Here is a 27032-nt window from a genome sequence, read left to right on the forward strand (position 1 = left end):
GGGAGAAGCATGCTTCCCGCAAAGCAGGGAGCCTAATGTGGGGCTCGATCCCAGGACCCTGGGATCATGATCTGAGCTGAAGGTAGATGCTTGCTTAACGACTGAGCCACCCAGGTGCTCCTCCTCTTGTAGTTTTATATAGCATAAAGGTGAGGGCTTTGTGGGCCAGAGAGATCTGGTTTCAAACCTGGCTTAACCACTTACTGCATGACTTTAGACAAGTTATTTAATTTCTCTATGCCTCATTTTCATATACAAAATGAAAATAACATTTATACCTTATGGGATTTCTATGAGGATCAAAGGAGTTAATGCCTATAAAGTATATAGAATAGTGTCTGGTATATAGTAAACTCTTAATGTTAACTTGAATTGTTACTGGCTAGAATTGAAGACTAACTTATTTTGTATCTCTACATTATAGTACATGGCTTTCTCCACTTCTTATTTAGGAACTATTTTTTCCTGAAGCTCTAGAAAAAGTTGATGATGGTAGAAGTTCCAGCAAATAGAGTCCCTGGGGAAGCTGGAAGAAAATGACACTGTTTCAGGCCCTGTTTCCCTCTCTACCTGGACTCTTGGCAAATCCAGAGAGGGCATAACAACAATGTCACATCAGCTGGAGACATTAAGTATATTGCTGCCTTTTCGAGGATCTTCACAAAATCTACAGAAGCATTATTCCTTTACAGATTATCGGCTGTCCTTGAGGAAAGATTATCTACAAAAGGGAAAGAAGAGGTAGTATATTCTCTGAGCCATCCTGAGGGAATTAGGAGCAGCCTGATATGATGGCTGGATTTAAATAGTTCTGGTGACAGTCTGCCTCTACTTTGCACTGTAGATCAGTCATGCCCCATGTATCCTTCCTTAAGGTAAGCCTCCCAATACCACAGGCCAAATGAATGATTTAACTCACAACTCACAAAGGAAATGGACCACATGAAACAGGGCTCTAAATAACAAATGGTCTTTCTGTGAACAGTCTGTAGATTGTAGCCAGTGATAGCCTGGCCTGTGAAATGGAGGAACATAAGGTCTTTCACCAAAAACAAAACAAAACAAAAATCATTGATTGCTATTGATTGCAATCACACTAGGTTCTTGGAACCATATTAGGCATGATAAAACTGGAGAATGACTAATCAAGTCAGCAGCCCAGAGCCCTTCCACTTTTGGAGGGAGGGAAAAAAAGTGATCTTGATTCTCTTCTCTAGCCTAGGGGACTGAGCAGGCAAAATGCTCTTCTTGGCCTGTCAAAGAGAAAACTCTCCTTCTTTCCCCTACTCAACCCCTCAGTAAGGACAGAATTAGTCACTTGAACTCAGTGGCCCCTACAAGTACCAGCAAAGCAGTTTTGCTATAGAACTTTGAAAGTAATACCAAACATTTGCTAGAAGCAGGGAGGAGTGGTCACTGTTTTAGGCCCAGAAGATCACCTCCTCCCCACTCTTTGGCATCTTCTTAGATAGGATGAACTGGCATTCTCTGCCATATCACATCAGGTAAGAGGAATAATCTTCCTCTTATTTCTTAACACAGGGTTGGCAGGTGGCAGATCTGTGACCCAGATAAAGTTGGTTCTAGATAAGTTTGGCAAATAAAGTACAGGACAAGTCCAGTTAAATTTGAATTTCAAATAAACAAGTAATTTTTTAGTATAAGTATACACTTTTGGGATACACCAACACACACAAAAATGTGTTCTTTATCTAACATCAAATTTAACTGGGCATCTTGTATTTTTATTTGTCTAACCTGGCAACCCTAGTTCTAAAGTCTTTCTATTTCCCTACCATTCTTCTCTCCATTTCCCCCATCCCTCTACCTGATTATAAAGGACCCTGGAATATAAGATTCAAATAAAGAAAACTACAAAATGTAGAATTAAGCAACAAAATTTGATTCAGCACAGTGCTACTACAGGGAAAATTAAAAAAGCAGTATAGATTATCTAGCCCCTGCCCTCATAGCCTTTCTAAAATGAAAGTTTGATTGGGCCAAGTGAAGTTGCTTGGGTCCACATCTCATTCTGCAGGTTTTAATGCAAATGGAGGGTAAACTGCATCCTTAAAGACTCAAGCAGCTTTTGCTTCTATATAAACCTGAGATACATTCTCAGGCACTGAATCTCTGCTACCTTAACTGCATTGTAATTCTCTACCAAGTGCATAATGATATATAAAATTTGGGTAAATGGAAAGGTAATTCAGAGCACCAACAGAACTCAAAAGAAATAAGTATTTGTAAAGGAGTTGAGAGCACATAATTATATATACCAGCTGCTGTAGAGAGGCAGATCTTTTGCCTATTTAAAAAAATACAAATTCTTCTGATCTGTAGAGTGCAAGGAAGGTTTCACAACTTAGCCTCAATAGAACCATAAAAAATAGTTACTTTGCTATTTATTTCTTATAAACAAATTATCCTGAATAAATCAACTGGCCATATTCCAATGGGTTTCTGTAAATCCTCTTCCAAACCAACTCACTTATCACTTACACCACTGCCAGATCCAAAAAGGTTGAGGGGGCCGGGGGAGGTTAATTTAGAAAGTTCTGGCCTCATACCAGAGCATCCTATCTGAAGGGCCTCAGGGAGGTAGGTTGACAGTTAACTGTGCTTCCCTAATCTCCCTCTCTTGAAGTCCAAGCATTAAAATCTGCCTGAGAAGTCTCTTCTAGAAAACATTTTTGAAGCAATGTAGAACACCCATTTTCCATTTTAGTAAGGCTGTTTGTACTAGATGCCAAAAAACATTTCAGTAATTTCTGTCAAAAAACCAGTCAATTAATTCTGTCTGTGTATTTTTGGAGGGGGTGGTGGTGGTGGTGGTGGTGGTGGTGGTGGTGGTGGTGGTGAAGAAATTAATCAAACCAATTTTCACATTGTCCTGACTGGAGTGAACATAGACTATGCTCCCTACAAATATGATATATCTGTATCTGTTTTCCACTTTTCTTAAATTAGTTTGCACTTTTCTTGTCACATCTGTTAGTTTCATCCTTAGTGCAGTTGAGGGGAGGATACAACTCTTACTCATTACAATATGTTGCTCAAGTGTTAAAAGACATAAATCAAGGATATATGTATGATGTCCTAGACTGATGGAAGTTCCCTAGGACACAGGACTAGAAAAGTACCCAACAAACCAAGGAGAGTTGGTCAGTGTGTATGTGTATGTATGTATGTATGTATTTATGTGTATGTGTGTGTGTGCATGTGTGTGTGTGTGTGTGTGTGCAAAATCCACATTACTAAAACTTTTAGAGTTTAACATTTAGGGGTATTTAATTTTTTTTTTTTTTTTGAAACTTACTAAAATTTAAGGTAGTTAAAAAACCCATTACAGCAACTGGCAAGCGTGGGTAGAAGGCTAAGAGAAGTAAGGACATTTGTAGGCTCTTATTTATGTGTTTTTCTTTCTAACGGCTGCCAGTCTTCCAAGTCAGGAAATATTTGCACATGTTTTAGACATCTTCCTGAAGGTATGAGACTCTCTTGAAACCATCCTTATACTTGGCCATGCCAACAACACTACAGCAAACTACAGTACCCTGAGAAAAAATATACTCTTTCAAACTTCCTAAATGACTCATTCAGCAGAAAGTAATAAAAAAAAAGTAAGGCTAATATTTCCATCCTTTGGAAATATTTATCTCTACACAGTGACACCTTTTTTTTTTCGTCAGGGTAGAAAGTTACTTAGGTGGTATAATTTTGAAAGGCCAACCTGTCTCCAGCATTGGCTTAGCAGGGTGTCATTAGTCAATTCTTTCCATCAAGGCACATTTGCAGAGAGCGCCTGTTAAAATATGTCATTTGGGAGGGGGTCACTTTTGTACACATCCCACAAGAAATTGTGCCAAGCACCCATATGTATTCTGCTAGTTTCAAAGGGATTACAAAGGTGATTAACATAGATTTTCTGGAGACATCTAATTTTTTCATAATACCTACTTGTACGATGACAACACTGATAATAAATGGAGAAAATGAGTGTAGGCAATAGAAAACATACTACATCTACATTGCAAATTTTGCTTATCATATATCCCTTACGCCCTGTGCCTACTATGTGCAAGGCACTTTACTAGGTGCTCTGGAGGGATAGCCAAAATTAAAAAGTTCCTGTCTGTTGCTGAAGAAATTTCAAACTAGTTTTAAAGACTAATAAATTCTTAAGCATTCACTCCAAGACTTGTAGCTGGTTTTCTGCTATCATTCCAACACTTTATTTTGTGACAAAGTGGGAGGAACTTGGCAGCTTGCAAAATTCTTGTAGAGGTTAACCACAGGAAAGCCTCAAGATGTAAGTTCTGTTGAAACCTGTATGCCCATTTGATGGGACGATGTACGGAGAATTTTACTTAAGCAGCACACCTGGTATATACATTTCCTCACCTCAGTGCTAAATCTGCCTCCATCCACCTGCTCAATTCTCTTCTTCTGCCAGCCTCTAACCTTTCAAGCTATAGCCACTTAGCCCCTACATGTAATTTATTCCAGCGTAGACTCTGGGAAAAATTCTACTGTTAGGCAGGGAACATACATAGGTACCCTAAATTATATATATATAATTTATAAATATGTATATATACAATTTTCACCCACGTTCCTACCCTAAATTATATCTATCTATCTATCTAATTTTCACCCATGTTCCTAGAAATGCATCTGTTAGAAAATACCCAAACTTTTAAAATTTGTTAATTTTTAATATCCCTACCAATCAGAAACCAATCATCCACAAAGGGGATGCTGAAGTTCTGTTTTATCTTTGAGAGGCACTAACTTTCAATTATCCTTTGTTGTCTCTCTCTTCTCTGGGGCTCCCATTAAGAGCAGTAATTGAGGCATAAAGCCTCTGGCCCTGGAGACAGACCCCTGCTCACTAGAAAAGAATAAAGAAGTGACAGCAAGCAATCTCTGCTTTCCTAGGGCTTTCAAGAGTCTGAGTAGGAATTTAGTCCTTAGCTTCAAGTGTCCTTCAAAGGCCATCTCATTTGTTCCTGTCCACTTCTGAAATTCTAAATCCTAGAAAAAGTTCCTCGGACTTGAGTGTGTCTTAGTGCTTGTCATGAAGGAAACAAATATGCTGAGGGACACATCATGAAAAGTCTTCATAACTGACCTCAGTTCACCAGGTTCCTATATACTCTTATACTTGGGCAGATATTTTTTTTCAACTGGCTGATCTAGTTGAATGCTTTTTGACTCTGGCTTGTATATGCTGAGGTGAATATAATATAGTAAAGAGCACAAACCTAAGAGCCAGACAAATTTTGGTTTTACTCCTGACTTTGCAACTTACTTGCTTTGTGAACTTGTTTAGTAACTCAAGTTCTTGGATCCTCAGTTTTTAAGATGGGAGGATGATGATAACAATGGTGCCCATGTCATAACCCTCTTAGGAAATATAAATGATAGAATGCAAATTAAACACTAAGAATAATGTAAGCATTCAATAAATGTTATCCACTTTTAGGACATTAAGCTCACTCTCTCTAAAGTGACTAAAATTTCATTCTCCATCTTTCTCCTTCCTCATCCAATTTGTATACCGACTACTTTTATTTGATTTTATTTTTTTCTCAGAGCCAAAAAAAAGCTATCCTTCTGTGAGAACTCTTAAACTTGTCCTTTTTGATTATGGTGGTGTTTTTGTTTTGTTTTGTTTTGTTTCTCTTCAGAGTTAATGATTTATACAAAATGTTACTGGCAGTGCTTAGAATATAATCAATCTTCTTTTCCCTCAGGGGACCCTGAATAATCCAACCTCCTTTCCCTATTCATAAAGGGACTCTGCCTATAAATGACATACCTAAAAGGAGCTTTCCTGTTTTTCCAACACAAATTACACATAAACTACCTCTATATCATTCTTTCTCCAACTGAAATGACACACAATTTATACCTAATTTTTCCTCTCTTTCTCTATGCTCTGGTGGAGGCGAATTTTGTTATAACCTGGGTGTAGCTGAGCAGGGAAAAAATAAGACTGCAGATTAAAAAAACTGCTTATACATTCTGATATTCTTTGATATTTTAGCACAATTCTACTCACAGACCTCTTTGTAAGAACCTGCCTTCAGTATAGTCCCAGCAACATAAAAATGTAAGAGCTTCCGCTTTTTCTTTGACACCTCCAGAGAGCTACCATGGCACATTCATTTCTAAATGCAATTTTAGCATCACTCACAAAACTACCTTAGACACAGATACACAATTTTGGTAGGATGTTGGAAATTCTTAAAACAAAGTTAGGACTCTTTCTTATTTCAAGAGTTAGAACTGCCTAAACGCTATTTTCTAAAGTGTCTGTTTCATAAAATGTAGTGGTAACCTATCTATTTTTTAGTGATCAGATAATAGCGGATCAAGGAAAGCAAGAACTCTTGATTCTTCAACCACCTTTACTGAATTTACTGAGAATCTGACCACAATCCTATCTATTTATCCATATATTGATATATATAATTTATATTCTATGTAGTATAACTTATATATACATACAAAGATATAGTATATTGTGCACATACATGTATTTGTATATACGTCTGTATATACATATATGTACATGTGTACATACCTCTACATATATAGTATATATAAATATATATGTATATGTATATGCAAAATAAAACAAAACTAAATTTTTAGTGTATTAGACACAGAGTACATTAATGTTTCTACCACTGTTCCCACTCACTTCCATCTCTCTTTAAAATGGTTTATAAAAGTGTGTCTGGGTGGTGCAGCTGATTAAGCACCTGACTCTTGGTTTCAGCTCAGGTCATGATCTCAGGGTCGTGAGATTGAGCCCTGTGTGGGGCTCCATGGCTCAGGTCGTTATCTCAGGGTCATGAGATTGAGCCCCGTGTGGGGTTCTGCACTCAGCGTGGAGTTTGCTTAAGATTCTATCTCCCTCTTTTTCTGCCCCTCCTGCTCATGCTCTCTCTCTCTCTCTCTCTCTCTCTCTCTCTGAAATAAATAAATAAGTCTTAAAAAATAAAATGGTTTATAAAGCTTGTCCACATAAATTTTCCTAGGACTCATAAATTAGAAAGAGCTTTAAGTGTATAAACTAAGCATCAATTGTGCAATTTTGTATATCTGTTTTTAAGTAACTGTATTATTTCCCCCACAGAGATTTATACTTACATTTTATAAACATTTTTATAATTGGGATGCTCTTATCTAATTGACCAAAGACACAATGCTATAGTTTACTTGTCTTGGATTTTGTTTAGAAATACATATTTGTCTCCACACATTTGAATTTGTCTTTTCTATCCCTAGAACAACTTCGTAAAATCAACTTAATTAGAAATCAAAGATATGTGATCATAACTTTTGCATTACCACAACACACCAAATATAGAATTTGAATTTCTCACCATGTATATCTGTGAACTTATTAAACAGATTAGAATAGTTGTGAAAAAATTAACTGTGGCCTCCTAAGAGCACAAATGCCACATATAACTCTTACTTTCACCTTTTGGATCTATGATGCTATTGCTTCTTCCTCCCTCAAGATTTATCAGGAGGCAGAAGTAAATTCTGATATAAAACAAAAAGAAAAAGACAAGCCTACAACTCAGAGCCTAGGTTATATTCCACAGCCGGAGAGATATCATGGTCAAGATAGAAATATTCCATTTTTTTCCCCAAGGCCTTTAAACCTCAGTACCTTCCACTAATTTGGTCCCCTGAGTCTCAATTTACTTAGCCTGTATTAGTTCTTTTCACTCCCATTACAAATATTCAACCTCAGTTCTCTTATTGAAAAAAAAATTTGTTTCTTGGAGTCTTAGTTAGAAGCTTCATTATATTTTCTACACTCAGGGAACAACAAAACAAAAAAACTGACGTCCCTAATTCCTCCCTCCTTTTGCCCAATCTCACCCTACCTCTCCCTTTCCTTCCTGTTATATATCACTCCCTCCTCAAATGTAGAGGCCACAATTATAGGGAAAATAACCTCCTTCCTTATGTCTCCTAAAACTAAATCAATATAAGCCCCCCCCCCAATGTTTTCTGATCATTCTAACTAGCCCCTAGTGACTAAGACAGTGCTTGGGACATAGTAGGCATTTGATGAATTTAAATTTTTTTTATTATGGAAAATTTTGAACATTCAAAGCAATGTTTTTATTTAAGGGATAAATTTAATATTTCCTATGTAGAACAGCAGGAGGCTTAGTTTAAAAAGGCCTAGCCCCACTTTTGAGGCATATTATCATTAGGAGGCAATGCCACAAGAAAAAGGCAGAACCAAGAGAGGGCTCTGGACTTATGGTACTGCACTAGAAAGGAACCACAACCTAGTAAGCCTGTAGCCTCAAGGCAGCTTCAGCTTCAGCTTCAGCTCCTGCTTCTGAGGCTTGCAATGTATAATAAAATGCACAGTGTTATGCACTTTATGGGCGCTCAAGCAATATTTGTTGGCTGATTTAATTGAGCTATATTTGCAAAATGGCAAGGATGTGAGGAAACTTTCCTACCTAAAAAGAAAGCATTCACAGTGCTAGACATTTGGTAGGCAAATAAACAGTATAATTTCAGCCTAAAAGGAAAAATACTCAAACCCCTATCCAATAGGCCTAGTGGCCAGGCAACCCAAATGTCAGCACCATGTTTCTGAAACTTAATTTAAAATATCATAAATTTATGTCATCAACTTTGAGGACATTTCTTTCCTGCCTTTCTGTTCCCATTCCCTGCTCCAACTTCAAATCCAGAAAATGTAATTAATAAACCTAAATCTGACCTGTCTGGTGAGATTTCCAAGTAAAAGTAATGTGTCAAGCAGTGATTTAAAAAAACAAATTTAAGAGTGATACATTTGACAGTGTTTTGAAAGGAAATTTCCTTATTCAACAGTGTACTTCCAGAGTGCAAGCAATTCAGGAATTTGCTTGTGATTGTAATGCCACACTTTCATGCATCTGACTTAATCTGCTGACTACCAAGGGGCAGATGACTCTTCTACTATCTCTCAAGGATAAATGTTTACTGATACCCAGGGTATATTTTTAAGTTTTAGGACAATAAGATATTTGGGGCAGTCCTTTCCTTCTGCCAGCATTAATTTCATTCCAGTTAAGTACCAGGCACATGTGACAATTAAGCTCTAGACCCAATTATAAGAGGTTTACCCTATTTCAGGTAAATTTTTCCTTTGCTTGAAATGGTTGCCTTAAACCTTTTCCTACTGCCTTTTCTGCCCTCACCACCTGCAAATGGCAACATGGGAACGGATGATTGAGATTAAAGGTGCAGTAAAGACTTCATGAAGCTCAAGGCAAAATGGTTCATTTTGGAGATTCAGTTATCTGTCTTACCCTACTAGTATTCTGCTTAACAAAATGGTGTTAGTTAACAGTAACATATAATGAAATACCCTACCTTCCCAATACACCTGCTACCCAGTTTTATCTTTTCATTGCTACTATAGTAATTACTGAGCTAAAATATGAGGTCTTTTTATCAAATGGTAGAGGAAAGAATAGGAAAAAAATGACAATCATTTTATTTGGTGAAATGAGGAACTACTTCAACTAACAGCCAATAAGCAACTTCTATTTTGCAAGATGGTAAAGGGGATATAAGACAGTTACAAGTATGCTGATAACAGTGAGAATAAGAATAGTTTACATTTTATTGAGTTCTAGGCACTATGCTAAGTGTATTGTCAAAAAGCCAGAAGAAACCCTTGAGATTATCTAGTCTAACACATTTATTTTATAGTTGAGGAAATTAGCCCAGAAAAGTCAAGTTATATGTATAGTGCCAGTTAGCGGAAGAGTCAGTTTGCCACTCACTATGCTACCCTAAAGGTTCTTGGTCTCCTTCTTAATATTTCATAAAATAACTGTGGTCTCTCTGTGTACATTGCTCTTTGGGAAACTGTTTAATTTTCTAATAGTATCTTTAAAAAACAAGTTCTAACCTACCTTCTTTTTACTAATATGGTCTCACATGGGAAAATTCTAAATATTCCTCTACATCAAGTGACAACTCATAAGCTATGAGACTAGCAGCTAAAGGTGAAGAGAAAACTATATTTTATGACTCTACTAGGGGGAAAAAGGAAGAACAGTACTTTCTCCTGAAAAAGAGAAAGAAAAATAAAACCCACTATTTTAAGTGAGGTTTATACTGGCAGGAGGTGGGAGAGTGTAGAAAGATAGGCATCTAATTAGAAGAAAAAGCAGGAAAGTAAAAGGGTTACAATGTGGAGTGTGCAACTCAGCCTTCATTTCAATGTGCACAGACCTCAGCAGACAGCTGGAAACCTGCCAGAGAACAAGGCCTTGGAAACAAGCTGGAAGACATTGGAGAGACCTTAACCAAAACAAACACCAGCAGGGGATGTGGTTGGCAGCACTGAAAAAGCAAAGGACTCTATGAGTCACTCTGACACTAATTCTGAATGGTATCATGCTTCCATTTTGTTGTACAGGGTATTTATACAGCATTTGTTACTGTCTAATACATACATACACATGTATATATTTAATATATATATACAAATATGTACGTTCTTTACCTAAATAATATAACATTACAAACATTAGAAATACAGAATAGAAAAAATATGAAATAGAAAATTACATGCATTATCTCACTATTCTAGCTATTTAATTTACCATTTTTCACATGCATGTTTTTTAAACATAGCTGTAATCAGAGGGTACATATAATAATATGGAATACTTTGCTTAACATATTAAAGATAGTTCTATGCTGCTAGATATCTTCATAAACATTGATTTTCAGAGCAATGAAATTGACTGAGTAGGTATTTACTTCATCTTATTTTTTACTATTTAGGATTTTGCCGAATTTGTCTTTTCACAAATAATAGCAACAGTAATACACTGTTTTTAAATTTTATCAAATCTCATAAGGTGTTATTAGTTCCATTTTATAAATAAGGAAATGTATACTCAGAGGTTAAGTGACTTGCTTAAGGTCATAGCCAATTAATGGCCAAGTAAGTACTGAATCAGGTCTGCCTGGTTCCAAAGGAAACCCTTTTCTGCTACTTTTCTGCTAAAATAAATCTTTATGCTTTTTCTATATTTTCAGTGTTTATCATAGATTTCCAAAAGTGGAATTATTGGCATAAAAAGTATAAATATTTTAAAAGCATTTTCTATATACTCAAGATTATTTTCCATGAAGGAGGTATTGATTTACAATAACACCATCCCAAGACTTTTTACGTAAGGAAATTAATTTGAGGTAGAGAAAAAGAGGTCACATCAATGAGTGACAAAGGAAAATATGTCTAATGTAAGTAAAGCATCTGTAATCATCTATCTTCTGTAACACAGAGCTTTCTGCTTTGAAGATGTGATGGTGGAAAGTGTTCTCTATCTCTGGATCTGAATAGGTACATATAAAATGTTATACGCAAACAATGAATCATGGAACACTACATCAAAAACTAATGATGTAATGTACGGTGATTAACATAACATAATAAAAAAAGTATATGATAATACAAAAAAAAATTCTTAGGAATTACAAATGTGTACAGGACCTAGCATATGGTAGGTGCTTCATGAAGATTCAGTTAAAAGGAATTGACATGGACTTCTGGCTCCCGATGAGAATGTGGAAAGCTGGAAAGAGTGTCACCCCTACCCTAGCAACAGAAAAAGCTGAATAATCTACAAAATCATAACTTTTACTGAACCCAGAGAGAGGTCTCAAGGCAACCACCTAGCCTGATGTCTGAAGAAAGATAAACATCTGCAAGGAGAGATGGAACATGAGCACAGGCTTACCTGTGGCTGCAGGGGAAAGGCAAGGTCATCATAGAAGGTGGTATAAAGAATTCAGCTAAATTTTTAAAGAACTGCTAAAGGCCAGGTATGGGCTAGTGTGACAGTACAATACCCTTGGGAGCTAGCCATAGATATAAGAGGAATTTATACACACTCACAGGCTTTTCTCCATGGATTTACAGTACTGACCTAGTAGAGAGGAGAAGCCATTGCAGTAGGAAAAACATGAAACCATGTCCAATTCTTTTCTCCCTAAAGAATAAGAGCCCTGAGCTTTAAGGGAAAGGCAGCAAACTGTTCCCCGCAGGGCATAGAGGAAGACCTACTGCAGCTGGGGAAATGTAAAAAATAATAATAATAATTCCTCTACTTCTGGGAAGGGGCAGGAATTAGTCTTGGGCCCAGACCATTAAGAAATATCCTACCACTAGCAGAGGGAAAGAATAACTAAGAAAGTCCCACTTCCATGACCCAGAGGCACAGGATCTGCTTAAGGCTGAGGTTGAATCAAGAAAACAGAGAACTCCTCCCTGTCCCACACCAGAAAGAAAACAGAGAACTCCTCCCTGTCCCAGACTAACAAGCACTTAATAAGAAGCAATACCAGCATACCATTAGGGAGGCACAGGAGCATGAAGAATCTCTTTGAAGCACAGATGCACAGGGGAGGTCCAAAGCTGAGGGTAGAGCAGGAAAATGGAGAACCCCACCACCATGCTAAGCACATGGTAACAGAGGAACTTGAACCTGGTGATGAACTGAGGGTAACCATAGCAACAACATAACCCAAACATAGCTCATCTTATTAGATTGACTTAACCTCCCATATTAATGACCTAGAAGAAGAAGAGTGCCTATTTCAAGGCATAAATACTATTTACTTCAATCTCTACTGTTCTACCAGCAATGTCTGGCATTCAAACAAACATTTTGAGAAACAAATAATCAAGCAAAAAAAAAAAAAAAGCTCACTCTCAAGAGACAAAGCAATCAATATAACCAGCCTTAGAGATGACTTGGATATTCAAAGTATGAGACAGAAAATATAACACAACTATAATTGATACATGAAAGGTTTTAGTGAAAAATATGGAAAACATGCATGAACAAGTGGAGATTTCAGCAGTGATGTTAACTATAAAAGTCAAGTGAAAATGCTAGAAATGAAAAACAGTAAAAGAGCTAAAAAATGCCTTTGACAGTCTCATCAGTTGGCTCAAAAAAGTTGAGAAAGGACTCAGTAAAACTGAAGATAGGAAATAATGGATCCAAAGTGAAACACAAAGAGGAAAGAGAATAAAAGCAAATAAACACATGAACACATACACACACACATAAGAAACAGAATAGAGAATCCAAGAGCTGTGAGTTAATATCAAATGGCCTAACAAATATAAAATCAGTTTCCCACAAGGAGAAGAAAGAGAATAAAGCAAAAAAAAAAAAAAATTGAAGAGATAAAGGTCAAGAATTTCCCACCCAAAATAAAATATGTCAAATTACATCTCCAAGAAGTTCAGAGAACCCCAAGGATGATAAATAGCCCACCAAAGACACACACACACACACACACACACACAAAACCAAACAAAAACCCTAGACATTTCATATTTAAATGGCTAAAAAATAAAGTTAAAGAGAAAAGTCTTAAAATCAGTAAGAAGAAAAATACAAAGGAGCAAAGATAGGAATGACAGTAGACTTCATAAACTATGCAAGCCAGAAGACAAAAGAGTGGTATTTTTAAAGTGCTGAAAGAAAAATATAAAGTATCAATATAAAATTCTATATCCAGTGTAAATATATTTCAAAAATGAAGAAATGAGGGATTTTTACACAAACCGAGGCAGAGAATTCATTACCAGAAGCTCTGCACTATATGTAACATTACAGAAAATTCTTCAGGCTTAAGAAGTATAGAAATTTGGATTTGCCCAAAGAAACTAAAATTCCAGGAATGGATTCAAATGAATAAAAAATAATTTTTTCTTCTTTTTAATTGCTCTAAAAGATAATTAACTAAATAAAAAGTAATAGTATCAAGTATAGGGAACAAAGTAATAGTATTGTGGGTTTATATCACACATAAAGATAAAATAAATAACAAATATAACCATACTACACAAGCTGAGTCAGCACACAGTGAAGTATTACTTGAAGAATACTATTTGAAGGTATACTGTGTATTTTAAAATGTATGTTGGAAAAATTTTGATTCTGGTGATAGTTACATGACTAAATGACTACATGACTAGTCCAAACTCATAGAATTGTATATTTAAAAGGGCAAATTTTATCAAATGTAAACTATACCTCAATAAACCCTAGTTTAAAAAAAAGGAATTACCATGCACAACTCACCTTTTACCCTCTTGACTTTTCTTCTTTTTATGGCACCACAGTTCTGATGACTGACGATGAGAAACCATCTTTTTGTGTTATCTAACCTTACCTTTACTTTTTACCTCATATGACTGTTTTTATTCCTAAAATCTGGTGATGGAGCGAGCTGTATTCCTTCAAATAAAAAATACAGAAGCACACACGCACACTTAAACACACACACACACACACACACACACACACACACACACTCCTCAGGATTTAAAATGGGTACGAAGTCATAGAGATTGTAAACATAACAAAGAAGTGAAGAACTTCTATGTATGTAGGCGTACGTATCTATGTATATGGTAGCAAAATTCACCTACATCACACAATTGTTAACTAATTATTAAGCCTGAAACGCACATGAGGTAGCATAAACAACATATTTGCATTTGTATCACATCACTGTCTACAGCTTATTGATTCTGTTAAAAGGTAAAATCAAAATGGTTTTAAAAAAGTGTCATGGCTATGGTGAGCGCTGTGAATTGTGTAAGACTGTTGAATCACAGACCTGTACCTCTGAAACAAATAATTCATTATATGTTAAAAAAAAAAAGAAGATAGCAGGAAAGGAAAAATTAGAGGGGGGGGGGAATCAGAGGGGCAGACGAACCATGAGAGACTATGGACTCTGAGAAACAAACTGAGGGTTCTAGAGGGGAGGGGGGTGGGAGGATGGGTTAGCCTGGTGATGGGTATTAAAGAGGGCACGTACTGCATGGAGCACTGGGTGTTATACGTAAACAATGAATCATAGAACACTACATCAAAAACTAATGATGTCATGTATGGTCATTAACATAACATAATAAAATAAAAAAATAAATAGTACCCCCCCAAAAAAAATAAAAAATAAAAAAGTGTCATGAATATTGGCATTCTCTCTGTTCCCTATACTCACAGGTTCTTTCTGCTTTTAGGAACCTTCCACAGTGCTACGTTTACTACTCAGCTTTGGTGCTATAGGTACTTCTGTGCAAATTTTCAAGATCTCCCCTACCCCAACTTAGGTACATGAATTTTTTTTTAAAGCCCCTTCTAGGCAGATGCAACCTAAAGGTACAAGGCTTGGCAAGCAGAGGGCAACCTTGTCTAAACTAGAGAGAAGCCCCTTCCACTGGACCTATACCAGGACACCTCTATACAACCCAGTGTAGAGGACCTGTGGTTAGTCTACAGTAAAGATCAGCCTAGAGAGACTGATTTGGTTTTTGAGGGACAGGCTTGAGGAAAAGGAACACTGCATTTGTACAGAACCTCATAAAAGACAGAAAATGTCTAATCCCCATACTAGAGAGTGGGGGAAGGTGATGAAGGTGATAGGGCCTTTAAAGTAACCCCGTCTCCAAGCCAGCCCTCAAGAGTATCCCTGCTTTACCTAGAATGCATCAACATTGTCCTCAACAACCACACAAGGAATATATTATAGCTGCAAATATACAGTTATGTGTATGCTTACATATATAGTATATGTGCCTCTCCCAGTCCTTCCCAAACACATACACACATTTAATCACTTACACATTTCTAGACCATAAGCCCTGGAAGAACAGAGATCATCTGTTTTGGTCATCACTTTATCTCCAGAGACTATGACAGTGCTCAGCACATACTTTGTGTGTAATAAATAATCATTAAATAAATGCAGAGTTTTTCTTGTTAGATTATTTGGCTAACTCGGTCACACACATGTGCACACACATACACACAGTATGATATAAAATGTTGTGGAAATGTTCATTTTTGTAAAATTCAGTTTAAAAGTTGAATGTAATTTGAATGGTATGGATGTATAACATAAAACAAATATTTTTATTTAGGTATATCTTATTTGAATTAATTCCCTTTTCTGTTGATTATTTTATTAATTTTCTGCTAATAATTTTTAGATCTTATGTTTGGTCTGTTGGTTCGCTATAGATTTCCAATCCATTTCTTCTGTAATAATTTCTCACAGATATCACTGAGCTATCTTAATTTGATTTATCTCTCAGAGTGAAATGTTTTTGTCATTATTTGTTCTGCAATGTAGGGTTTTCACTTGCAATCATTGTTATTAGAAAATGAAGAACCAATACATAATCTAACTCCACTTACCAAATAGATCCTGCCATAAGTACCAAGGCCAATGGTTTTATCCAGTGAGAATATTCCAGTTGGATCCTGCAAAAATGTAGAACAAAAATTGTCAATCTTCTTGGAAAAGTAGGCAAGTATTCAACTATCTATAATTGTATCTCCAATCTGCCTTGCTTCCTTAGAATTTCCACAGGAGGAACCTAAATGTCATTTACCAAATGAATAAACATGTCACAATTTTCCTGGACAGAGTATAGTCATTTATGGAAAAGAAACAATGACATGAACATTAAGCAGTTGTATAACAAATGATTACAAACCTGTAAAATGCATACAATTATGTCTAGTTGAAGCATATTCATAATGCAATTAGAACAATTATTGAAATAGAAATATATTTATCTACTTGGAATTGACACTCTTTTAAAATTTATTTTTGAGTACTAACCAGACAGGCAGAAAGTTTAGCATACAGCAATGATGAGTAGAGATGTTGGATACAAAGTCTGGACAGTTCATTCACATAACAGTAATTCTTGAGAAAAAAAATATCACCTCTAAATATGAGTAACAGAAGATGTGGTGTGTGGATACACACACACACACACACACACACACACACACACACAATGAGCATATTACTCAGCCATTAAAAAGAATGAGATCTTGCCATTTTCAACAACATGGATGGACCCAGAGAGTATCATGCTAAGTGAAATAAGTCAGAGAGAGAAAGACAAATACCATATAATATCACTCATATATGGAACTTAAGAAACAAAACAAATGAACAAAAAGAAAAAAAGAGACAAACAAAAAAACAGACTTAAATACAGAGAACAAACGGATGGTTATCAGAAGGCCAGTGTGGGGGGGGGCATAGGTAAAGTAGGTGAAGGGGATTAAGAGTACACTTATCATGATGAGCACAGAGTGATGTATAGAATTATTGAATCACCATATTGCACACCTGGAACTAACATAACACTGTATGTTAATTATACTTCAATAAATAAATAAATAAATAAATAAATAAATAAAATGCCCCCCAAAAGAATATGCACAGTGTCTTGAACCATGATAAGTCAATAAAATCAGATTTTCTTTAAAAATTAAAAAATATATATATGAGGGCACCTGGGTGGCTCAGTCGGTTAAGGGTCTGCCTTCTGCTCAGGTCATGATCCCAGAGTCCTGGGATCGAGTCCCACATCGGGCTCACTGCTCAGTGGAGAGCCTGCTTCTCCCTCTCCCTCTGCCTGCCACTCCCCCTGCTTGTGCTCTCTCTCTCTCTCTTTCTCTGTCAAATAAATAAATAAAATCTTTATATATATATATATATATATATATATATATATATATATATATATGAATAACAAAGCAAGAGCTTGGCATTAAAACACAGCAGGTTTTTTTTTTTTTTTAACTAGACAGTTGGGGGATTTGTTTATTTTTAAGTTAATTTTTGCATTACCTGAATACCTTTTCATGGCACAAATTCCCTGATGATATTTTCTGTATCTTAACCCCGAATGTGGCATTATAGGAGACAAATAAAGATGTTTGTGGACAGATTCCTAAGATTTCCATATTGCCTCTTTACCTTTACTATGGATATCCCTTTCTTATTCACCACAAAACATGGTTTCTTGAATTTTATCACTACTTAAACTTTTAGTTTAGCATCTTATTTTGCTATATTAGCAAAACCAAAATGAGGTACAAGTAGATGCCAGTTTATACACAAAGTGGTAGGATCATTGGCAAATCCTTAGAGATTTGCATGCCTTATATAGAAGGCACATTCTATAAACACAAACTTCGTTTAACCTTGTTTGAAACATTTTTATCATTGTGACAAATGTGAGCTAAACAGAAGAACTATTGAGGATATGCAATGTATATGAATGAAATAATGGATTTCTTAAAACTGTCAGGGCATATGTGTAATCTAACAAAACTGTCATAGGAAAATGACACAGCTCTGGGATTACTTCAGTCAATAAGTATTCAACTGGACAGAGTCAGGAGACTGGAGGTTTAGCCCCAGCTCTACTATTAATTAACTATATGACTCTGGAGGAGTTATTTACTCTTTCTGGGACTTAGTTTTCACACATATAAAATGAACGTTTTGTGTTAGGCTATTTTCTAGCTTTAAAATTCTATAGGAAAAAAATCAGATTCTAATGTCCTAAAATCCCAATTGGATTCGATATGAACACTGTTAGAGAAACAGCAGCCTACTTTCTTAAAGTCATCATCAATGTCACAATATGCACTCTATTATTATAACCAAATAGTTCAGGGAACATAATCCCAATGAAAATATAAAAGTTATTTAAAATGATAATTTTGAGAATTTAAGAAAAATAAAAATAAATTGTTACAGTGGTCTTGATATTAAGCATATCATTGTTATTGTAACTCATTGAAAAATTTATGGAAGAAAAGTTAACCAACAAAGGAGTTGCTAAGGTTTGGCTTAAAGACTTTATCACTTTAGCATATTTCTTTGAAGGATATTATTAAGGGATTCATATTAGACATTATTAATTCTGGAGGAACAACCTCTGGCCACATGTCAAAAGAATCAAATGTGTTAGCTGATTCCTATCAGTAATCCATTCTTTGTTATAGTTAAGGCTACATTTTAGCTGAATAAAATACCACGTATTAGAGAATTACTATATTATATGAACAACTATATTTCTGAATCTTTAGCACAAAAGTCCTAAATGTCTTTAAGCCTTTTTCTAGCCTTCAAAAGTATAATACTTTACTCATATTTGAACTCAGGTATTTAATTACTAGATCAAAAAAAACCAAAGAAATGGACAGGGATAATAAAATACCTGTGGAATTCTTGGAGGCCTTATTTTATCTGTATTCATTGTTTGTTGTTTGGAAATGTTGTTTGGAAATGCTTTCCTGCTCACAAATGACCAAAACATCGTAATTCTCCTCATGCTCACATTTAAAAAAAGAATGTTATAAAAAATTTTCTTCTGTTCTTAAAGACAGCTCAATTTAGTATTCATCTTTACTAAGAGTACTTTTTTCCTTAGTTTTATGCAATATTTTTGTTCCCCATCTCCACACTAGTATCTTTCAAGACTAAATGATTTTCAGACTGGGAAACAAGGGGAGAGGAACTGTGCTAATTATTAGTAGGGTACTATTACCCAATTTCTTATATCAGACTTTCCACTGAATGATAGAGAAAGTTTATTCTGGGCTCCCAATGAAGGAAACGTTGAAAAAGAATCTTTTTTTTTTTTTGTATCTGTGAAATTAAAAAGTCCACATCAGAGGGGTCTCCATAATTACTTGGTCCTCTTCTCTGCCCTGCCACTCTGAGATAAGAAAACCAGCAGAGGAAAGGTCTTTATATCTATGCCTGCTACAATAATTTGAAGATTATTTGACAGTTTCATATGCTTTGGTGTTCTATTTAGTTAAAAATGGTCAGTAAACAAGAAACCCTACTTTATAGAAGCCTTTCTCAAAGGAAATTATAAAAATTCTAAGTCTTAAAACATTTTTGAACCATAAAATGCTGGGCGAACACTTTACACCTTTGTTATATTTTCTAGGTACCTAAATAAAATATCTCCTGCAACTTAAAAGTCTTAGTCTGGTTATTCCCTGAAACCCAAAATATTCAGGAGTTGTTTCTGTCTTCTGAATTCAAGGAGGCGGGGGAGGAATGAGTACCTTGATGGACAATTTTATTAAGGATAGGGGTGGGGGGTAACAGGAAGAAAAAGAACCACTAGAAGGCAGTGTTTACTGGTCATGGAGGAGACTCAAAAGCAGAGGCTTATCAACAGAACCAAATATAGCAGAAATTAAGAACAAAAAGGAACTGATAAGTGGTCAATATGGGTAGCAATACATTTTAGATTTAGGGCAATAAAGAAAGAGAACTAGGGAACATAAGCCATTATTCAGACAGCTAAAGGAAGGGAAAAGATTGCACAGCACCTAGAAGGAATAGCAGAGGCTCTTCTTTTTTTGTTTTAAATATTAGAAATAGAGATTTTATGAAAAGTTTATGAAGAGAAAAACCTGAAAATGACATATATAACACAGTAAGTGCCAGAGTGAGTTTCAGAGATAGTTGGACGAATGGGATTCACAATTCAAGTGGAAAATTTAGAAAGGAAAAATCTCTTCCTCAAGACCAGTGTTTCTCAAACTATTGACTGTAGAGACTCTCCCTACTTGAGAATCATCTGGAGAATCTTGTTTAAAATACAGATTACTTGGGGCAGCTGGCTGGCTCAGTCGGAGCAGCATGCAACTCTTGATCTTGGGGTTGTAAGTTCAAGCCCCACATTAGGTTTAGAGATTACTTAAGAATAAAATAATCTTAATAAAATACAGATACCTTGTCCCTACCATGGAATTATGAAATCAGAATTTCTGAAGATGGGTCCCAAGATCCCCCAAATGATTCTTGTGCATTATTCTTGTGCATTAATGTAAAACCCACTGCTCTACAAATTGGGTGAAAAAAGACTGAGAAAATAGATTGAAGTACCATGTCATGCTGAGGTGATGCTTGAAATACATAATGGAGGACATGCTGAAAGTTTCAATACTTGTGGACTAGAAGGTAAAACTGCTTCAAAACAGGGGGCTAAGGTACTTGGTAAAGTGGGAAGGTTCTCATGACTGAGTATGGAAAGCAGGCTTGGTCTGGGTGGTGGAAGACTGGGAGAGCTGACAGTTATATTTAAATATAAACCTAATGTAATTCAAATATAGTTTTTGGATCATGTGCTATTTCAGATCACCTCTGCCACTACTGTCCTCCAGGCCTGTCTAATCCTGACCCCAATATAGATTAGGACTACACATGGCAGTGTCAAATACCAAGGCCACAGCCATGAGGAATGTCATAACCATACTGGGCACAGAAGGCAAAGGAGACTATCATAGTGAAAGACATGCCAGATTTGGAGATGAAGAAATAGTTTCCAGTCCCAAGGATTGAGTGACATAGGCATACTAGAGGAAAAAATTAATATATATATAATATTAATTTTATATATATTAGTATATATATATACACTTTATATATATGGGGGGGGAGGGAGACACACACACACACCCAGGTATTGCTGGCAGGCAAGGTGAAAATAATACTACCTATGTGTGTGCACAAACACAAAAAGAGAAAAGGCTTTGCAATTCTCTTTTCAAAAAGGAAGCACAAACCACAAATCTCTGTACTTTCTTTTTTTGTTTTGTCACCTGTAGGAGATATTTATTCAATAGTAAATCAGAAAAAAATTACAGTACCTCTTAATTAAATATGGCTGACCTGTCATTTCCTGGTTCCTATGTTGGCTCTCTTATTTTGTCTCTAACTTTAAGGCATTATGCAAAAAAGGTTAAACAATTCCCTCCCCCCCCCTCTTGCTTCCCCAGCTTTCACTCTTGCTTACTATTTTACGTTTAAAAATAATATCTATCTAATAACAAAAATACCAAATAACCTTCCACCACTTTCTTTAAATCCAAATTTGCACAGCCAAGGCTGACCACTCCCAAGGGTCCTTGCCTTGTGGTCATTTAGCTGGCCAGCCCCACAAAGGACATAATATATCAATCTTAAACTAAACCCATATTTAATTATTTTAAAATTTGCAAGATTATGTTTTGCTCAGTGTGAAACACCAAAGTCTGAATCTCCCCTCATTATCTGGCTATTGCCAAATTGGTATATTTGGTGTTGATTGATGCCAACTTTCTGACCTTCATATATTATGAGGATAATTATATTGAAGATAATTATCATAAGAGATCCCACCATAAGCAGATTTCTTTGCTTTATCATCTACTTTGCATCAAAATGCAAACTTCCAACCAGCTAGCTTCGATGTCTTTTTGACCTCTTCATTTACTTTTACTTCCTCAGAAACTCAGGAAATAAGTCAAATGCAAAGAAATCTCAAATCATTAAAATATATCTCAGTGACCAAAGCAACTTGAACTTTTTGCATCTCTAAAATTTAGACGGTAAGGAAATTCTAAAGGGAGTACTACCCTTCTGCTAGATTTCTTAGGGTTTAGACCTGGATGTTTGGGGAGAAGGGAGAATTAGGCATAGTTTTTTCAAATATTCATAATTTGCTATGAAGACCTCCACAATGAAATCCTGCATAATAGAAATTTAGAAATTGTTCAAAGCTGAGGACTTAATGAGACTTTCGTGAAATTTTGTTTTCTCCCTATTCCTACATTAAAAACCAACCTCATCTTTCTCCCCTCCACACCCCTACAAAACCCCAGAAAACTAATATCCCACTGAACTGCAGTGTAAAGATTGCAGCCTTTCCCCTTATCTCCTCAGCTCTCACCAAGTTCTTATGTCCCAGGGCCATGACCGGGTCAGTTAGTCTGGGCCATTTTCCCCCATTTTTTTGTGGCAATAAAACTTTTTTCCCCCTTGGGTTTGGAATTCCCTGCTCTATCATTTCTATGAGGTCTTTCCCATTCCTCTCTTTAGTCAATTTTAGAAAAAAAAATGGTTATTTCAGTTTGCTTATTTGTGGTTTCACATATTTGCCCTAGTTTGCTTTTTTTCCTCTTTCCCCCACCCTACATAGAGACTGTTGGAGATGGGTGGTAACATTTTATTCGTTGGTTTTACACTTTTACTTGGGAGTAAACCTAGTAGAAATATGAAAATTCTGCTCAGAAAGGAAACCACCAATTGAGGCCTTCACATCCCAGAAATCTCATATATGCAAGGTGAAAAAAGATCTAACTTTTAAAAAGTTTGTAGATTTATTTTATAAAGCTGTATCAATAACAACAATGCTAATATATGCAATTTAACATGTCAATATTGAAGTTCCTTTTTTGTAAGGCTGAGCACAATTTGCTAAAATGTTACCCACGTGCATCACTTCCTCCTCTACACCATTCTAGTGTAAAATTATATAGGTGAGGCTTGTGGAATGCCCCATTTTTGATAAGGACAGGTGCCTGCCTTCATCAAGAACACAATCTTTAAATGCCAAATATGTATAAAATTAAAGCACCGCGACTTTGAATAGTCCTATAACCTCAAGGTTAATATTTAGCTTTTCCCAAAGCAAGCAGGCCACTGCCCTGAACTATAGTTGCCTGGCGATCATTCCAGCACGGTGCATGCTTATTCCCTTTCAGAGTCCAGGGGCCCTTTGCATTCAAGAGAGGGTGCGAGTGAAATGCCAATCTAAAAAGGGAACTTAAAGAACGGAGCTGGGTGGGATCCAATATCTGCCAGAAACCAGATGCCAATGAAATAAACGCCACTGCTAAAATAATAAGTCTACTAATAACGACAGCGATAATAGCTCACCAATCAATTACAATTCTGGAGGAAAGCCGGGCATTCAGAAAAAAGAGAATCCACAAACGAAAACCATGAGAAAAAGTTAATTCTGGTTAGTTAGTGAGCGCAATATTTTCTTTTTTAAATTGGGGTGTGCAGAATCCACTTCTTCCCTAAGCGGCGTCGAGTGCTTTTGCTCCTGCAATACTAAATCGGGAACAGTGCCCTAGCAGAATAAGGTTTTAGAAAGCGCCATTACAAAGTGAGAGAAGTGAGACTCCAACGTTTTAATTTTCTAGCCCGCTGTCACCTAGAGGTAAAGGGAACTCCGGGAGTGGGCATCTCCTTTGGCAAAAGAAGCAAAAGACAGGGCGGCGGGGTGACAGGGAAGAGTGCTCTCAGGAAGCCACGCGTCGTCGTGCTCTTTGGCCTCTCCTCGAGCCCCGCAAGAACAGGTACCCGAGCACCGATAGACAAAACGGGCCACATTTAGAAAATGTCCCGTAGTTTAGGGCCCGCACCACTTCCACCTCTTCTCTCTCCCCCACCCCCGTCCCTTCGCCTTTTCATGAGTTTGGCGTGGCCCGGGTGCCTGGGGGGCGCCTTTTCGGCGAGCCGGCTCCCGGGTCCCTTCCCGCACCCGCGGCCCCGTCGAAGTCCTGTCCTAGCCCAGCTTGCGGATGTCCCTCTCCTACCCCAGTGCTCAGAACCCGCAGAAAAGAGCACTTCGGAGGCGATGGGCGTCCTCTACTCACCGGCAAGTGGCCCAGATCCGTAACTTCCTTGTCCCTCCAACCCCCAGGTCCCGCCATGGCTTCGAGCCGATCGAAAGCGGGCGACTGAGTTAGGCACGCTCGGGTAGTCTGAGGTGGAATCGGACAAGAAGTTGAAAAGGGAGAGGACGGGGAAAGGAACAGGGGACCGGGGTTTGTGGCTTGGGAGACAGAGGAGGGGAAAGTGGAGGGAAAGAGTTAGGAGTGGAGGGAAGTTGGAGTTTGAGAGGCGGGAAAGCAAGTTTGGCTAAGGCGAGAGACGAGCCTGAGCGTCTGTCCTGGAGACCAAGAAGTTTAGAGGGGTGCTCCACGGGCAAGAGCGCAGTGTCTGCTCCGGCAGGGTGCGCCTCTTTCAGGGTGGGGAGGGGGGCGGTACAAGGAGGGGGGCCCCCCCGGGAGCAGCTCGAAGAGGATTGGTGCAGCGTCACGTCGCCAGGTGGGCAGCCGCGCGGCGGGGAGGCGGGCTGGGAGGGGGGAGCACTGGCCGAGGGAGGTGCTGAAGGACTATAACGGTTTGCTAGCCGGCCCCGTGCGGCCTCCCCCGCCTGCACGCCCCCTCCCACATCCACCGCTGCGCCCGCCGCCCCCGCCCCGGCTGGCGAGTGTTCCACAGGAAACTTTTTCGAGGCAGCTGCCAGCCCCGGAAAACCGGTCCCGCTCCGCGCCGCTCCCAGTCTGGGCCTCACAGCTCTGTCACAGTCCAAACAGCCCGCGCCCTCGTCTCTCCATGAAACACTTGTGCCTTTTCTAGTTGTCTCTTTTCTCTTTCTGCTCCTCTGATTTTATTGCTTCGTTTACTCAAAGACCCATCAAGTTAGATGAGGAAATGACTTGGCACTGAGTTAGGGATCAGACATAGGGGAGCCCCTGTGCCGATGGGGAGAGAGCACCAAGTGCGCCGCAGGGCTACCACAGCTCGGCCTTCGAAGCCACTGTATGAGGGCAGTGCGGCATGGACAGGGCCGCCGCGATGTCCCCTTGAGGCGGGCCGCATCTTTTCTGGCCCGGAGCTAGTTGGTACCAGGCCTGGGCTGCTCAGTCGGAACCGCACCTGTCCACAGGTGCTGCAAGTTAAGAGAGACTGAGTTTCTGAAGCCCCAGCTGCCCCGTTCCTAAGTGCAGTTTGCTGCGTTCAAAGAGCACAGAGAAAGTTCCTGCGAATTTCCCAGTCTCCAGCTCTAGGGCCCGGTTTCATTCATTCGCTCATTCGTTGTAAAATGTTTCTGAGCGCCCAGGCTCTTCGCCTCCGTTTCCCCCACAACCCGCAGGGGATCTGACACACGTTTTAAAAGAATCTGACAACGGGATTTAGCCTTAAGAAGTAAGGCGCCTCTTGAAGAGTTTATGGGAAAGGGATTCGGTACGTAAAACTAACCGCATTCTAAGCTCTTGCACTGCAAAGAGCACTTTAGAAAATGTCCCGAAGCTGCTTACTTTCCCCGGAGCTTACAGACTGCGTTCGCGCACCGGCACTCTGGGGTTGGAACGCAATGTGGGGGGTTTGTTTCCTGTTTCTTTTTTAATTAAGAAATTTCTGCCTCCTCTAGGAAGATTCACACGGATAATTCTTCCTACCGACCCGAAGCTCACCATTTCTGACACACACTTCTAACTTTTGTAATTATTCTCTATATATTGGTGGATTTTGTTTCTTTCGTGTCTGTTTCAAGTTCGGAGTTTGACCTCTTTACATTCCTTAACCTCCGAGCCCCAGTGAGCTCTGTAATGGCCACAGCCTGTCTGAGGAACGGGGTCTCGCGAAATAAATTCTCTGTTAACGGGTGCGGAGAAAACCAACTTCCACCCCCCCCAAAAAAGAAACTCGGGTGTTCTGGATCGAATTTTAATGTTAATTCAAATATGATGTAAACCATACAGAAATTGCATTTTCCAAGAATCCAAATCTTGACAACTACACCCCACAAGATCTTACCCTTCTAAAACATAGTTTAAGAATTCCTGGGTGATTAGAAAAACTTCTGGATGTTGCTAAATATGAGCCTGAAAACAGCAATTCATGGCTAGAGATGGGCAGGTGCGCTAGTTAATAGAAAGTTACACTTTTGTATACATATCTAGTTTTCAGAAAGCAAAACACGGAGTCAAGAAATAGAATATTTAAAGGCACTCTTCAGAGAATCTTTGCTAAAGGGAAGAAGGGTTCATAAGTTAAGACTTTTTTTTTTTTTTTTTTTTTTTCCTGATAATGCGGTTTGCTGAAGGTAGGATGTGGGGAAATGCCCCGTGGCCCCCGATGGCAGAGACTGTTTTAGCCTGTCTAAAGAGACAAGTCCAGACCAGGCAAAAGAATCCAGGCTAGATCATTGGGCTCTCTAGTTGCAAGGCTCCCTGGGAGGCTAGCGGCTTCATGACTCCATAGGGATTAGCCACATCCCCGGGTGGACCCCCGTGGGAGGGGGGGAATCTAGGTGTTTGACCAGAACATGACAGAGAACCTACACATTTTTTAAGTTATTATTATTTTCAAGGAAAAATGAGGCATGGAAGAGCATGGAAACTTTGCCTTGTAAGCTGGCATTATGGGCATTTTTGTGGCCAACTTGGGGAAGGTCAGCCTAGCTAACAGACCAGAAGGCAAATAGGTGGCCCCCAAGCATGAGGCTTAACCCTGGGAGAAACCTTGAAATAGGG

General features: G+C 38.0%; 1 protein-coding gene across 1 annotated transcript in view; it reads right to left on the reverse strand.

The window, feature by feature from the left end:
• Positions 1 to 24419, reverse strand: part of NRK (Nik related kinase) — a 134419-nt gene extending 110000 nt beyond the window's left edge. Inside the window, exons 1-2 of the mRNA XM_032397776.1 lie at positions 24363 to 24419; positions 16293 to 16358 (exon numbers count right to left, since the gene is read on the reverse strand). Of these exons, the coding sequence (XP_032253667.1) occupies positions 16293 to 16358; positions 24363 to 24419 (123 nt within the window). The remainder of the gene's footprint in view (positions 1 to 16292; positions 16359 to 24362) is intronic.
• Positions 24420 to 27032: the final 2613 nt, after the last annotated feature.

The sequence above is a fragment of the Phoca vitulina genome, unplaced genomic scaffold (assembly GCF_004348235.1).
Source record: "Phoca vitulina isolate PV1807 unplaced genomic scaffold, GSC_HSeal_1.0 scaffold103, whole genome shotgun sequence".
Classification (NCBI taxonomy): domain Eukaryota; kingdom Metazoa; phylum Chordata; class Mammalia; order Carnivora; family Phocidae; genus Phoca; species Phoca vitulina.